Genomic DNA, 15,074 nt, shown 5'->3' with positions numbered 1-15,074 from the left:
TGGTGACAATTTATGGGTACAGTGGCTGCGTTTGGTGGGCACAGTGGCTGCGCTTGATGGGCACAGTGGTTGCGCTTGATGGGCACAGTGGCTGCAATTTTTTTTTTTTTTTAGTTTGTTTGTGCCCCCCAAAAAATGTTGAGCACCAGCCGCCACTGGTCTATGATTATCAAACCAGTGTCCTGTACTGTATAATTAAGATAAATGTATATAGATTTAAAAAATCCCTACCCTTACACCATTTTTTCAGCCATAGCTATCGTCTTCTCAGCCATTTCCCTGGCAGTCCCACAGAGTTTATGACTTTGAATGTGGTTGTCTGCTCTTGAACAACAAACATGCAGTTCCCTGCAGTAATACCATATGACAGTGAAAGTGATCTAATCTTATGTCATCTGCTGTGTTCTTGAATTCAGGCAATGCAGTTTTTTTAGATGAAAGACAACTTCATATCATAATTAAGTTACACACACAGAAAAGAAATGGTGGCTTTTGGAGGGATCTTTATTTTAAATAGATTTATTGTTCCAATAAGTGGAGAATTAAAGTGGCTGTAAACCCTTATGCCGCATACACACCATCACTTTATGTGATGAAAAAAAACGACACTTTCTGTGAAGTAAAAAATGACGTTTTTGAAACTTCAATTTTCAAAGACGAAGTTGCCTACACACCATCGTTTTTCTCACAATGTTCTTGCAAAGTGAGGTTACGTTCCACCACGTTTTACCATTAAAGTTTGCTTCATAAGTAGCTTCTGGGCATGCGTGGATGAAAAAACGTCTTAGAAAACGACGTTTTTTGCTACACACGGTCAATTTCTGTGAAGTAAAAAGTGCACTTTTGAAAAACGACACATAAAATTGAAGCATGCTTCAATTTTTTTTGGTCGTTTTTTACAAGACATAAAACGACGTTTTCCCCCACACACAGTCAATTAAAGTGACGTTTTTAAAAACGTCATTTTTTTTCATCACATAAAGTGATGGTGTGTACGCGGCATTACAGATACCCAGTGAAGTGACTGGCCTCAGGTGATAAACAGAGATGAAACAAATAATCCTACATCTCTCTATCTGCAGTCTTCTATTCTCTTCATCAATTCAAAGTGCAGAATTTATAAATCTTGTCTGATAGTTGAGACGGCTGATTGGAGGGAAGGGACACACCCCCTCCACACAGCTCATGCTGTCAATCAGATGGAGGTCCCTCCCCGTCACCTTTATTCTCTTGGTGTCACCAAAATTGTTAGAAGTGAGTTATGTAGCTAGCAGACGAACGAGCAGCAGAGAGAAATGAGGCATAGTGCTCTGGACTGAGACAAGTGCAAGTACACTATAGAGAGATACAGTATACTTTGTCAATAATTCATGTCTGAGGTTTGCAACCACTTTATTGTGTAACTAAAGGCAATTTGTCTTTAGTTGAGGACAGAGTAGAGAGGGCTTAGAACACCTATTAGGTTTTTATTGCTGTCTGTGCATCCTGTTAGGGAGATTCACCCCCTCTATTACCATTAGCATTGAAAGAGAAAGTAAAAGAGGGTTGTCTACAGAAAAGTAATATAGGGGAAACCTTGCAATGGGCACACTAGTTCTGGTGACTTTGGGAGGGGGGGGGGGGGGTGGGGGGCTTTAAGGAAATCCCTTAATTTGCAGGGATCTCCTCTCACTTCCTGTTTTGGCTATGAGACAGGAATGGGACACAGATGACAAGAAAAAACTGACAGGGGTTATCCAAAATGAAAAGAAAATTTGCCTGTAGTTTTACTTTTTTACTTTTACTAAAGTATTCAGTGTTGGAGAGTTATTCTAAGGTAAGTGAATGGAGCATTAAATATAGAAATGCTTAAAAGTTGCTTTCTGTATGTATATATATATATATATATATATATATATATACGACTCGCTGTGGAACATTGCTTTATTAGTGTATGATCTGTTTCTGTAAGCAGACTGTGGGGTTGGTTTACCAAAACTGGAGAGTGCAAAATTTGGAGCAGCTGTGTGTGGTAGCCAATCAGATTCTAACTTTAGCTTGTTCAATTAAGCTTTGACAAAAAAAACTGGATGTCGATTGGTTTCTATGCAGAGTTGCACCAGATTTTGCACTCTCCAGTTGCCCCTTGCAATAATTGCATGCTAGAAATCTGCCATGCTGATTGTACAGAAGTCGATCGATGGATCGAATCTTGGCCGTTCCCTGCTGTAACGGCCAAGATTCGAGCCACCTATGGCCAGCTTAAAGTTGTTGTAAAGTTAGAAGTTTTTTTATCTTAATGCATTCTATGCATTAGGATTAAAAAAAACTTGTGTGCAGCAGCTGCCCTCAGCCCCGCTAATACTTACCTGAGCCCCATCTCTCTCTCCTGCGATGTCCACGAGTGCCTCAGCCATCCAGGACTCGCCATTGGCTCCCGCTGCTGTCAATCAAAGTCAGTTAGCCAATCAGGAGTGAGAAGGGTTTGGACCGAACCGGGGGTCCGTGTCTGAACAGACACAAGGAACTGATAGTTAATCGTGGCTGATGAGCGTAAAATGTATATATAGAAATCCCTTGCACTACAGGAATAAATGTGAACCTCTAAAACTCATATACGTGTAGAAAAATGCAGCAAAACCTATTAGTGTTTACAGTACACAAAAAATAACAATTAAAGATAAAGTGATCTAGCGCAAAAATCCAAAAACATGAATATAATGCCTAAATTATCCACTTAGTGGATAAAAGGATAAGGTAAAGTGCACATGTATAAAGTGCACATGTGCAGAAATATAATATGAAAAAATAGAAAAAAAGTGAAAAAAAATGTGTATATCCAAAGTTCATCTAGTGAATGCTCTGAAATGGCTGATGAGCCCTGACACCGTGGTCAGTTTACTTGCCTCCGTCATCTGCTCTCTCCTCTGTGCTTTCCTCTGTCCTCTCCCCCTCTCTGCCATCTCCGTGTCCGTGCCCGCCCCCTCCCCTCCTGCTGCTGAAATTACTGATAAATGTTTACACTATCCTCTCTGATTATTCATGTAATCTGCTTCTGTGTATGTGCCTTAAAAAAATGCAGCTATATACCTATATTAAGAGCACCGATCGGCACTCACGTGACCCGCCGCCTCTCTCTTCCTCTCCTCCTCCCCTCCTGACTGACGTCCGCGTGGGATCATTGACCCCGCCCGTTGCAGCTATCAGGCTGAGAGAGGAGAGAGTCGGCGGGTCACGTGAGCCCCGATTGGCGCTCTGAAAACAGGTATATAGCTGCATTTTTTTATAAGGCACAGACATAGGAGCAGTTTACATGAATAAATAGAGAGGATATTGTAAATTTTACTTAGTGGGTTAACAACCACTTTAAACTTATTTAGGTAGATTCAGTAAGAGTTAGGCTGACTTATCAGTAGATCGCAGTTCGCAAAAAATGTAAAAAACGTGAAGGTCAAGCACAATTAGCATACAACACGCCCCCCTAACACACATTTGAATTAGGCGCCCTTACGCCCGCCGATTTAGGCTACGCTGCCCTAACTTAGCAGGTAAGTACATTGTGAATCATGTACTTGCCTAGCTAACTTACGGCGGCGTAGCTTAAATGCCTTAAGCTATGCCACCGCAAAGTTAGGAAAATGTACCTGAATCTAGCTAATTCTTCCTGGAGAAGAGAAGCTTAAGAGGGGATATTATAGTGATTGCATTGGGAGGAAACTATTCAGTCTCAGGTCACTCATGAAGACACATGGCCACTGAATGAAGTTGGACAAGAAAAGGTTCAACGTTAAACTGCGTAAGAGTTTTTTTACTGTCAGGCCCTGTACACACGGTCGGTCCATTCTTCGGACCGTTCTCATCGGTTAACCGATGAAGCTGACTGATGGTCTGATGTTCCTACACACCATCAGTAAAAAAAACGATCAAGTCCAACGGGGTGACGTAAAACACAACGACGTGCTGAGAAAACCGAAGTTCAATGCTTTCAAGCATGCGTCGACCTGATTCTGAGCATGCGCAGGTTTTGAACCGATGCTTTTGCGTACTAACCGTCGGTTTTGACCGATCGGTTAGGCGTCCATCGGTTCAATTTTAAAGCAAGTTCTAAATTTTTAGACCGAAGGATAACGGACCGATGGGGCCCACACACGGTCGGTTTGGACCGATGAAACTGAACTTCAGTCCGTTTTCATCGGTTTGATCCGATCGTGTGTACAGGGCCTTAGACTCCAGTATTTCACACTAAGGCGCTTTACAGGCGCTATAGTGCTAAAAATCCCAGCAAATGAAAGCTTGATAAGGCTACTGAATCATAATTGCATTTACAAGTTAAAGGGGTGTTCCAGGCTTTTTTTTTATGTTTATTAAAAGTCAGCAGCTACAAAAAGTGTAGCTGCTGGCTTTTAATAAACATACCTGTTCCTTGGTCCAGCGACGTGCCGCTGGGAGCTTTGTTCCGGTCCCCCCTTCACCGCCGGCGCCTCCACTGCAACTGTGGGCACCCGGCCGTGACAGCTTTCAGCTTCACGGCCGGGCACCCACTGCGCATGTGCGAACGGCGCAGCGCTCCCTGATTGGACAGGCGATCGCCTGGGACCTGTCACGTGTCCCAGGTGATCGCCTACAGGGAAGGGCCACTAAAAGGTGATATGACGTATCGCCTTAGTGGTCCCTGGGCGGAAGGAGGAAGTGGGACAGGAAGTCCCACTCCTCCTGAAGCCCCCAACCCCCCACCAAGAAAATGACATGCCAAATGTGGCATGTAAAGGGGGCGAGGAGTGGATTAAGCGGAAGTTCCACTTTTGGGTGGAACTCCGCTTTAAGCAGTTGAAAACAACCCTGTTTTGCTTATTGAAGATATAACAAACATTGTTGAATGCAAACGATATACACTGGAGTGAAGAATTCATTATGCCAACGCTGGAAAAAATAATCGAGCCTGCCAAAGATAGCAGGTGCACAGGGATTTCAGTGAATCATCAAAGTGCAATAAACCATGCCACTGGCAATAACTAACAACTAACTAAACAATTAAATTGCAGAAATGTAACAACATATATGTAGATAGGAAAGTGACAGAGAAAAAAAAGACAGATAGGAGAAACTAACATTCAGTGGCCTTGCACTTTAGTCAAAAAAAATGAAGAGAACTATGGTCTTTCTAATTTTCCACAGTATAAAAGCTTTAAATTGTTACTTTTTTGTGAGATTTCTTTGAATACCTGTGATAACAATCAATGAATATGCAGCTTTCTTGAATTTGGTTCAAGAATAGTTGTTTTCCCCCCTATTGTTGCCAATTAAAGCATTTTTCATCACCAAAAAGAGGCCTTCCTGCTTAGTGTGTGTGTGTGACTGTGTGTGTATATTATATATATATATATATATATATATATATATATATATATATATATATATATATATATATATATATATATACTTGTATAGCGCAGTCAATTTATGCAGCGCTTTATATTGTTAATTGACATCAGTCTCTGCCCTCAAGGAGCTTACAATCTAAAGTATATACTTGATATACTGTATATGTTTGTATGTATTGGAGTTGGTTTATCAAAGGCAAATGCCCTATGCTGTTCAGTTTCCTCTAGCTTATATGGCGAAAATACACTTTTCATCGAAAAGTACCCAATCTCATGCAAGGAAAATAAAACATACAGTATTTTGCTTGCAGATGATTGGATGATGAAAGTTAGCAGAGGTTTATCTCATTAATTAAGCTAAGGGGAAAATCCCTTGCAAAGTTAACAGCCCTATTAACCTTTAGGCAATCAACCCCATTGCATTTATAGTAGACATTACTAATAATAAGATGAATTATTAAATCCTGCTTTACATTGTTGTCTCAGGAGCTAAACAGGAAAAAGATCACCCCCTCACTGTTTATTGGGAAGTTACAGTTCAATTATACTGTCCATGTGTGCATGGCATCCCCAATAAAATACAAGCAACTGAGAGGTTCGAGGCATCTGACTTGCAGGTGATAAACTCATGAGGAGACTAAAAGAACAAAAACTGATTGAGTTCCCCTAAATGAGGAACAGTACATGAAGGGGCAGATTTCTGGCACATTGCTCTTGCTCTCTCCCTACCAAAGGAACTCACAGATACCACCATCGCCATCTATTTAAAGAAGCTGGTATAAGGTCCTCACAGACTGCCATCTGTGCTTCTTCTGGATGACATCATAGCTTCTAGTTTGATAAACCATAACTCTTTCACCTTGTACTCACTTCCATAGGCCCATAGTTTCAGCTGCTACCCTACTTCCATTGTCATCACACCATAAAACCCTACTGACCATCACAACAATCAATAAACATGCATTCCAAGGAGAAAGTTCGCCCACATACATTGTCGATCCTTACAGGTTTACCATTTCACAAGACAGCATTTAAAGGGAACCTCAACTCCATACCCAACTGTAAGTTTATAATCTATAGCATATTGTCTTTGGTATATGGTCTTAGTCTATTGTCTGAGCTGTTTTGGTATATTGTCTTTGAGCTGTAAACTCTTCACAATACAGCTCTGGAAACACTGAACTATAAATAACATTTCTGAACATTTAAAAAAAAAAAAAGAAATAAGGGTAATTTTCTGAGCCAGTGTATGAATTGTGTGCGTTCTTCATAAATGGAGAAAATGTAAGTGTTTCGTTATAGAGTTTGATCACATAAAAACTGACAAAAACAGTACGTAAGTATAGAGAAAGAACGGGGATAAAGCTTTCAGCATTATTTATTAAACACAATTTTTATGACATGTCATTTAACGTTATACATAAATGCACATTGTTTCAGACAGAATGGTAAAAAATATTATTATTCAAAAAAGATAAAATATGCGTAGAGTGTAGGTTGTGCAGCAGAGGCTGGAGGGGGGCTGGCAAAATGGTGATGATGTGTGACAGAGTGTTAATAGTGCAGAGAGGTGAGCTGGGTAGGGGAAAATATTGAGAACAGGGGTATGTGGATGGTCATGTAGGAGGGTGGTCATAGGGAGGGCAGAGTTTTTAAAGGAGGAGGGTTTGGACAAAGTGATGAAAAAGGGACTGCAGAGTGGTGAAGTGGTGTGAACAAGAGAAGAAGCTATATTATGGTGAGATTGCGCACATACACGGTAGTGGTCAGCCCGTACTACCTCTAATGTGGTATTATGATGTCAGATACATGGTGGTGAGATCCTACGCATATGTATAGTGGTAGTCCAGGCCAGCTACTACCATGCATGTGAGAAATCTTGGAACCATATTGCTCAGGGCCATTCAGGAGCATGGGAGTAAAACGCATCTTTCGTTCGCAATGTATAAACCATAACACACATGCAGGACAAAGCCTGGGAATGCAGGCGCCATTTTGTGCAGCAAAGCTGCCAAAAGACAGAGCCCTGACACCATCTTGCTGAAGTCCGGGGGGAAAACTCAAAACTTTGGTAAGGTCAGGTGCATTTTTTTTAAATCTTAACCAAACAAGTATTGTTTTACCAAATAATCTACTGCTTATCCTTTATTTTTATTCTGAACATGCATTCAGATATTTAACCTGAAAGTACGAGGAATCAAAAACACCTATTTACTTTCTGTGTTCTTCTCTTAATATAACTACAGGACTAGAGCATTGTCTCATATCTCAAATATGCTTTCATGCATAAAGAACTAAAAGAATGGAATACGTTGGGGAGCATGAACAGCACTGCTTCTAGAATCCCTTATTGTCCTAAAATGTGTGATTTTCAATTATGAATACTTGTTCTCTGTCACTTGTGGAATCTTGCAAAACCAATCAATCTGTTTTGTATAGATGCTATTTTAAATTCCACAATACAAAAGCGCAGAGAAGAAAGTTTTCTCTTGAACCATGCATCACTGAATAGCCTCCTTTTCTGCTCAAATAAAAGAGATTAGAAGGGTTGGGATTGCATAACAGACAGGCCTGACACTAGATGCTAACACAAAGTGACAGAATCTTGGGTTTCTTCTCTTCTACACCACAGAGCAAACTGAGTGCACAGGAGATATTTTGTTAGAGCAGTTATACTAATGCGTATTCATTTTTCTTACGTTCCTTAATTGTAAAGGCTGAGTCCATGGAAAACATACGATTCCATTTTAGGAGGGCACTAGGGCCAACTAGGTTTGCAAAATATATAACAATGGTGCAGTGTAAGCCTAGATTTGACCAAACTTAAACTCCCCCTGTGCAAAGGGAACCTTTACAGCCTGACTGTCTTTTTGGATGTTACATTAGTTTTATTCAAGTTTCGTGCCCAGATATTTCACACCTTAAAAATAAAGTGTCGTTGGATAGAACAAAACAGAGTGGAAGACCAAGCACCCAACACTTCTGAAAGTATGCCAGATGCTGAAGATCTTTCAATCTCTCTCTCAGGCAGAGTTTACATGGGCAATAAAAACAGGTGGTTGATCTTAGTTTAGACCACCCTTGACTTCCCTAATACAAAATAACATGATGGCTGCTCAGGTTCATCCACATTGCCGTAGCTGTGATGTGAACAGGACCAAGACATAACCATGTGCCAACCTTATGGCATGCAGTTGCGGTACATTAGTGCAAAGCAAAATCCCCTCTGGGATTTCGTAAAAAGAAGAAAAAAAAAACAGGCATTTAGGAGGCAGTATCGCCTGCTGAACGCCTGTAAACCAACTCTAATCTACCTCTGAAAATCAATCCACCATGGATCAGATTTCAGAGTTCTGTTTCTAATCACTGCATGTGTGAACTGGGTCTAGTTCAGAGAAGTATCAGGGTGGGAACAGCTGGACAGGTAAATATTAACAGTTTGCTTTGCAGAGAGTTTTTTAAGCTTTTAAAATTGTGAGAGAATTATTTTTATTCTATTGCTTTTACCTAAAATTTACAATTGGTATGTGGTCATGAACGCACCCTGTTTGCATTGGAAGCTGCCCATCCCTGCAGGTCTGCCAAATAGAGAACCACAATGTCAGATAACACAATGAACTGAATAAGCTGCCCTAAGGCAATGCAGGCTAATAAGATGGCTAATGTACCAGAGAGCATCTCAAAGATGTGAAGGAACCCCAAGGAGAAGCACTAATAGACACACACAATCCCATCATGTTGTCCAGTCAAGGAAAAGTGACAGGTTCTCTTGTCAGTAAACACCCCCACCCAGGGCTGACCTTACTTCAGGCGTCCTGTGCGAGATAATCCTGTGGCGCCCCCCCCCCCCCAAATGGCCCCTGTAAATTAAAGTATAGGGTGGTATTGGGACGGCTGGGGCAATATAGGGCAGGTTGGGGTGGTATAGAGCAGGTTGCGGTGGCATTGGGCAGGCTGGGGTTGTATAGGGCAGGTTGCGGTGGCATAGGGCAGGCTGGGGTGGTATAGGGCAGTTTGTGGTGGTATAGGGCAGGTTGGGGTAGTATAGGGCAGGTTGTGGTGGCATAGGGCAGGCTGAGGTGGTATTGGGCAGGCTGAGGTGGCATAGGGCAGACTCGGTTGGTATAGGGCAGGTTGCGGTGGCATAGGGCAGGTTGGGGTGATATAGGGCAGGCTGAGGTGGCATAGGGCAGGCTGAGGTGGCATAGGGCAGGTTGGGGTGGTATAGAGCTTACAGCATGCCTGGAGATGCTGCTGTGTCCTCATTTCTTTCACCTTCAGCTGTGGGATCAGCCAGAATGAAGGAGTCTGTGGGAGGAGTGGAGGAAGCAGCCACACCCCCAGCTACGCCCACCAACTCAGGCTGTCTCCGGAGACATTGGAGATCCCTGAGGGACAGCATTAGATGGGGGAGTGTTACAGGCAGGCAGCCCCCCCCATCGCATGGCTTGCGTGGGGGGGGGGCCAGGACGGACCAGGGAAACAGCGCGGCGGCTGTGAGCTGCGAGAGAGACACCAACAAGGGAGAGGAGGAGGGAGGGGAGCACTCTGTCGCTTGAGCGCCCCCCCTCTGTGGCGCCTGGGTGAACTGCACCCCATCTAGGATCGGCCCTGATGCGACTCACATTCTGTGAGCTGTGTGTGCCGCATGGCGCCCCCTGTTGCCCATGGCACCCTGTGCAGCCGCACGGCTCGCACACCCCAAAGGCCGGCCCTGCCCCCACCCCCATCTTCTGATACCATCGCTGTTTTGGCTATAATTTATTGCTTTTACCTAAAATTTACAATTGGTATGTGGTCATGAACGCACCCTGTTTGCATTGGAAGCTGCCCATCCCTGCAGGTCTGCCAAATAGAGAACCACAATGTCAGATAACACAATGAACTGAATAAGCTGCCCTAAGGCAATGCAGGCTAATAAGATGGCTAATGTACCAGAGAGCATCTCAAAGATGTGAAGGAACCCCAAGGAGAAGCACTAATAGACACACACAATCCCATCATGTTGTCCAGTCAAGGAAAAGTGACAGGTTCTCTTGTCAGTAAACACCCCCACCCAGGGCTGACCTTACTTCAGGCGTCCTGTGCGAGATAATCCTGTGGCGCCCCCCCCCCCAAATGGCCCCTGTAAATTAAAGTATAGGGTGGTATTGGGATGGCTGGGGCAATATAGGGCAGGTTGGGGTAATATAAGGCAGGTTGGGGTGATATAGGGCAGGCTGGGGTGGTATAGGGCAGCTTGCGGTGGCATAGGGCAGCTTGCGGTGGCATAGGGCAGGTTTCGGTGGCAAAGGGCAGGTTGCGGTGGCATAGGGCAGCCTGAGGTGGTATAGGGCAGGTTGTGGTGGTATAGGGCAGTCTGGGGTGGTATAGGGCAGGTTGGGGTGGTATAGAGCAGGTTGCGGTGGCATTGGGCAGGCTGGGGTTGTATAGGGCAGGTTGCGGTGGCATAGGGCAGGCTGGGGTGGTATAGGGCAGTTTGTGGTGGTATAGGGCAGGTTGGGGTAGTATAGGGCAGGTTGTGGTGGCATAGGGCAGGCTGAGGTGGTATTGGGCAGGCTGAGGTGGCATAGGGCAGACTCGGTTGGTATAGGGCAGGTTGCGGTGGCATAGGGCAGGTTGGAGTGATATAGGGCAGGCTGAGGTGGCATAGGGCAGGCTGAGGTGGCATAGGGCAGGTTGGGGTGGTATAGAGCTTACAGCATGCCTGGAGATGCTGCTGTGTCCTCATTTCTTTCACCTTCAGCTGTGGGATCAGCCAGAATGAAGGAGTCTGTGGGAGGAGTGGAGGAAGCAGCCACACCCCCAGCTACGCCCACCAACTCAGGCTGTCTCCGGAGACATTGGAGATCCCTGAGGGACAGCATTAGATGGGGGAGTGTTACAGGCAGGCAGCCCCCCCCATCGCATGGCTTGCGCGGGGGGGGGACCAGGACGGACCAGGGAAACAGCGCGGCGGCTGTGAGCTGCGAGAGAGACACCAACAAGGGAGAGGAGCACTCTGTCGCTTGAGCGCCCCCCCCTCTGTGGCGCCTGGGTGAACTGCACCCCATCTAGGATCGGCCCTGATGCGACTCACATTCTGTGAGCTGTGTGTGCCGCATGGCGCCCCCTGTTGCCCATGGCACCCTGTGCAGCCGCACGGCTCGCACACCCCAAAGGCCGGCCCTGCCCCCACCCCCATCTTCTGATACCATCGCTGTTTTGGCTATAATTCAAAAGATAGCAGAGTATGAATTAGAAAGGTCTCATCTAGGAGGAGCCCTCACACAAAACTCCCCTAGGGCCTAAAATAAAAGGTAAATTTATATAGGTATGTAGGTTTGCTGCATTGTGTATTCTCTCTTCATTCATGTGAGATGAGGTGTCCATAGGCAAAGTTTTCTGCGGTAAGCTGCACATCTGATGCAATGTGCATTGATAGCAAACACAAGGAGAATGCATTATTCAAGCAAGCAGTATGTAAAAATACATTTACTTTATATTCAACATAATTGTAAAAATTTATTAATTTAACAATCTTATATGAGATGGAATGTTACCAATAAAGATCTATACTACCACTTTCTGGGTTTAAGACAATCCACAAAAACTGAATCCAAATGGAAAAAGTGAAACTGACAATGCAATTCTAAAATTTAATCATCAACTAAAGGAAAATAACTGCCAAAAGCTCCTTGTTAATGTTCGTTGGATAAACAACAGTTGAGTAGAATGTTTTTTTGTATACTATAAAAGTGGTACTCTGCTAAACCAACCACAAAGCATAATGCTCATGACGTTTTGGATCAAAATACTTTTTTTATGGTGTCCCTACAGTATTTCCCTAGCATTCATTAAAGTAGAACTATAGGCAAAACTTTTTTTTTTTTTTATCATGTTGGATAGAGTAAGGGAGGGTTATAACCCCTGTAATGTCTATTTTTGCCTTCTGTGACCCATTGGGGAGATTTCCATTCACTTCCTGTCCCATAGCCAAACAGGAAGTAAGAGGAAATCCCTGCAAATTAATGGAATCTCCTGGTGACGCTTAGGTCACCAGAACTGGTGTCTCCATTAGAAGATTTCCCCTTTATTACTTTTCTGGGGACAACTTAAAATGTGGGATTGTCTTTGACTTCAATGATAACAGTGAAGACAAATAGAGATGATGAATCTCCCTAACAGGGGACACAGACAACAATAAATACTGAGAGGTGTTCTAATCCATCTCCCCTCTATTCAAAACCAAAACAACATTTTGCCTTTAGTTATACTCTAATTTTGGAAGAATTCACACGTACTATCTCCCAGTTATCTAACGGCAGAGACAACTAATTCTGCTGGTAATTACATTTAAAGATTTGTATGCGAGATTTGCAAGATGGCAGCCAAGCCAGAATTGCTGTAGACAAAATTGTAAAAGTAATAGATTTACTTAATAGCTGTTTAAATGTCTCAATGTATTAACAACTTTGTCTATGGACCTGGGATGGCTGCAATATCAAAATATCTCTGAAATTAGAATCAATAAAACATTTTGTATTCAGACTGAAGTTCCATTCAGTAGAGGAACTCCATTCAGCAGGGCTAGGCACCTGGTCAATTAGAACTTTAATCCTCCACTTCAAAAAAAATCACATAATTAAGTTGCTGGGTTTTCAGCAATAGGGCCAGCAGCAAAGGGAACTTGGAGCAATGCTTTTTCCTAAAGATAAGTATTTTAAGCTCTCAACTGTTCATTTCTATCCTTCCCACCCAAGAGTGTTACCATGGCTTTGTGTTGAAGGTAAATTTCAGACAAATAGATAAGACCGGGGCTACTGTTAGAAATGACCGGGGCCCTACACAGCCTACCTGACAGGACCCCCCAGTCCTGCCTGAAAGTAACTGAGGACACACATTTATCAGTCCCTTTCTTTGCAGCCTCAGCAGCACAGACTAATGAATAGGAAACACTGTGAAGCTTCCTGCTCATTAACAAACAGAAGCATTGTAAATACAGTTTACTATGCTTCAGTGATGAATGGACACTGAAGTGATTGATACTGATCGCTCACTGTGTTTTTTAGGAAAGAAAGGGGGCAGTAACTGACATATCAACTGGCCCCTTCCCCCACTCTCTATCCTGAAACATCTCCCTTTGTGCTCGCAGCAGCTGCCTGTGGGAGAGGAGGGGAGCCAGAAGTGCTGAGGTGGAAAGGGGCGCCTGTGCTAGGACCAATCTTCCTGCAGTGCAGCTGGAGGGAGAAGGAGGAAGAGAAGCTAGCATGCTGCAGGGGGAGGCAGAAGAGGATTAATGGCTGCAAAAAGACAGTACAGCTGGCACTCCTGAGCAGCACGTGCCTGACCCCCTCATTTGAACTGATGGTGCTCTGGCCCGGTACAGGAGGGCTGGCTGTACTGCCTTATCAGTGGCCCTGGATAAGACACATGGGTTGATTTACTAAAGGCAAATAGACCGTGCACTCTGCAAGTGCAGTTGCTCCAGAGTTTATTAAATGGGGTAAAGCTTCACTTTACAAAGAACACCCAATCACGTGCAAGGAAAATAAAAAAAAACAGTATTTATGCTTGCATGTGATTGGATGACGGAAGTCAACAGAGCTTTCCCTCATTTACTAAGGCCTGGAGCAACTGCACTTGCAAAAGTGCACAGTGTATTTGATTTTAGTAAATCAACCCCATTGTCTAAGCTTAGAAGCAGGCACTCCTATACTTCTTGTAGAGCTAGAGCTAAGGTTCCCCAAGGCTGAGGCTGAACGATGATGGAGTATCACTGATGAGATTACCACTCTGCTCTCTATTACTTTCAGAAAGCTCAACACTGTGCAGGGCAGTGGAACCGGACTAGTTCAGAGTGTTGGTCCTACCTCTACTATTCTAGGTATGTAGGGGTTATAGGAAACTGATATCAAGAACATTGTTGTTACTTTTGCCAGCTGTATGTACTAATAATACATCTATTGAATCCAAAACTAGACTAAATTGTGTCTTTTGATATCTACATGAAATTCAGTTTAACAGCAGAATATGGGGCGACTTGTACAGTATTATTTAACTAGCAGTCTGCTGAGGAATAAGCAGTGCACCAAAATAAACTTGGACATAGTACAATGGCCATAGAGAAGCAAGAAAATAAAATACCTTTATCGTAGATTTCTTTTAAAACTCCTCTTTTAATAAGTTCATCTCTGCTCTGTCTCATTGAAATCTTTCGCTCTAGTGCTACAAAGAAGAAGAAAAAACATTTAACAACCCATGCTAAAAACATAATCATGTCTACACAAATGTATTCTTGAAAAAATAAAAATACATTCTTATATATATGTTCTACTTTCAAGCCTCGTACACACGGCCGGGTTTCCCGATGGGAAAACTGCGAGGAGAGCTTTTGGTCGGGAATCCCGGCCGTGTGCATGCTCCTTGCAGTTTTTCTGACGGGAAAACTGCCCAAAAATCGCCGGACAAAGAAGAGAACCTGCTCTCTTTTTTCCCGTCAGGATTCCCGGCGGACTTTTTCCTGGCAGTTTTTGGCAGTTTTCTTAAAAACTGCAATGGAGCATACACACGGTCGGGATTCCCGACACAGCTCTCTTTGGAGTTTTCCCGACGGGTAAACCTCTCGTGTGTACGGGGGAAAAGTTACTGAGCAGGTTCTCGGTTCCCCCCCCCCCTGGATTTCTGACGGATCTTTTCCCGTCGGGAATCCCGGTTGTGTGTACGAGGCATCAG

The 15,074-nt window shown here is 43.7% G+C and overlaps 1 protein-coding gene across 6 annotated transcripts in view; it reads right to left on the bottom strand.

The window, feature by feature from the left end:
* Positions 1–15,074, bottom strand: part of PHACTR1 (phosphatase and actin regulator 1) — a 411,120-nt gene that overhangs the window by 70,030 nt on the left and 326,016 nt on the right. For all 6 annotated transcript variants that reach the window (XM_040353735.1, XM_040353739.1, XM_040353736.1 and 3 more), the window contains one exon: positions 14,487–14,567. In XM_040353735.1, the coding sequence (XP_040209669.1) occupies positions 14,487–14,567 (81 nt within the window). The remainder of the gene's footprint in view (positions 1–14,486; positions 14,568–15,074) is intronic.

This window comes from Rana temporaria, chromosome 5 (assembly GCF_905171775.1).
Source record: "Rana temporaria chromosome 5, aRanTem1.1, whole genome shotgun sequence".
Lineage (NCBI taxonomy): Eukaryota > Metazoa > Chordata > Amphibia > Anura > Ranidae > Rana > Rana temporaria.
Note: the sequence above shows the minus strand (reverse complement) of the source record. Positions and strands in the feature narration are given on the sequence as shown.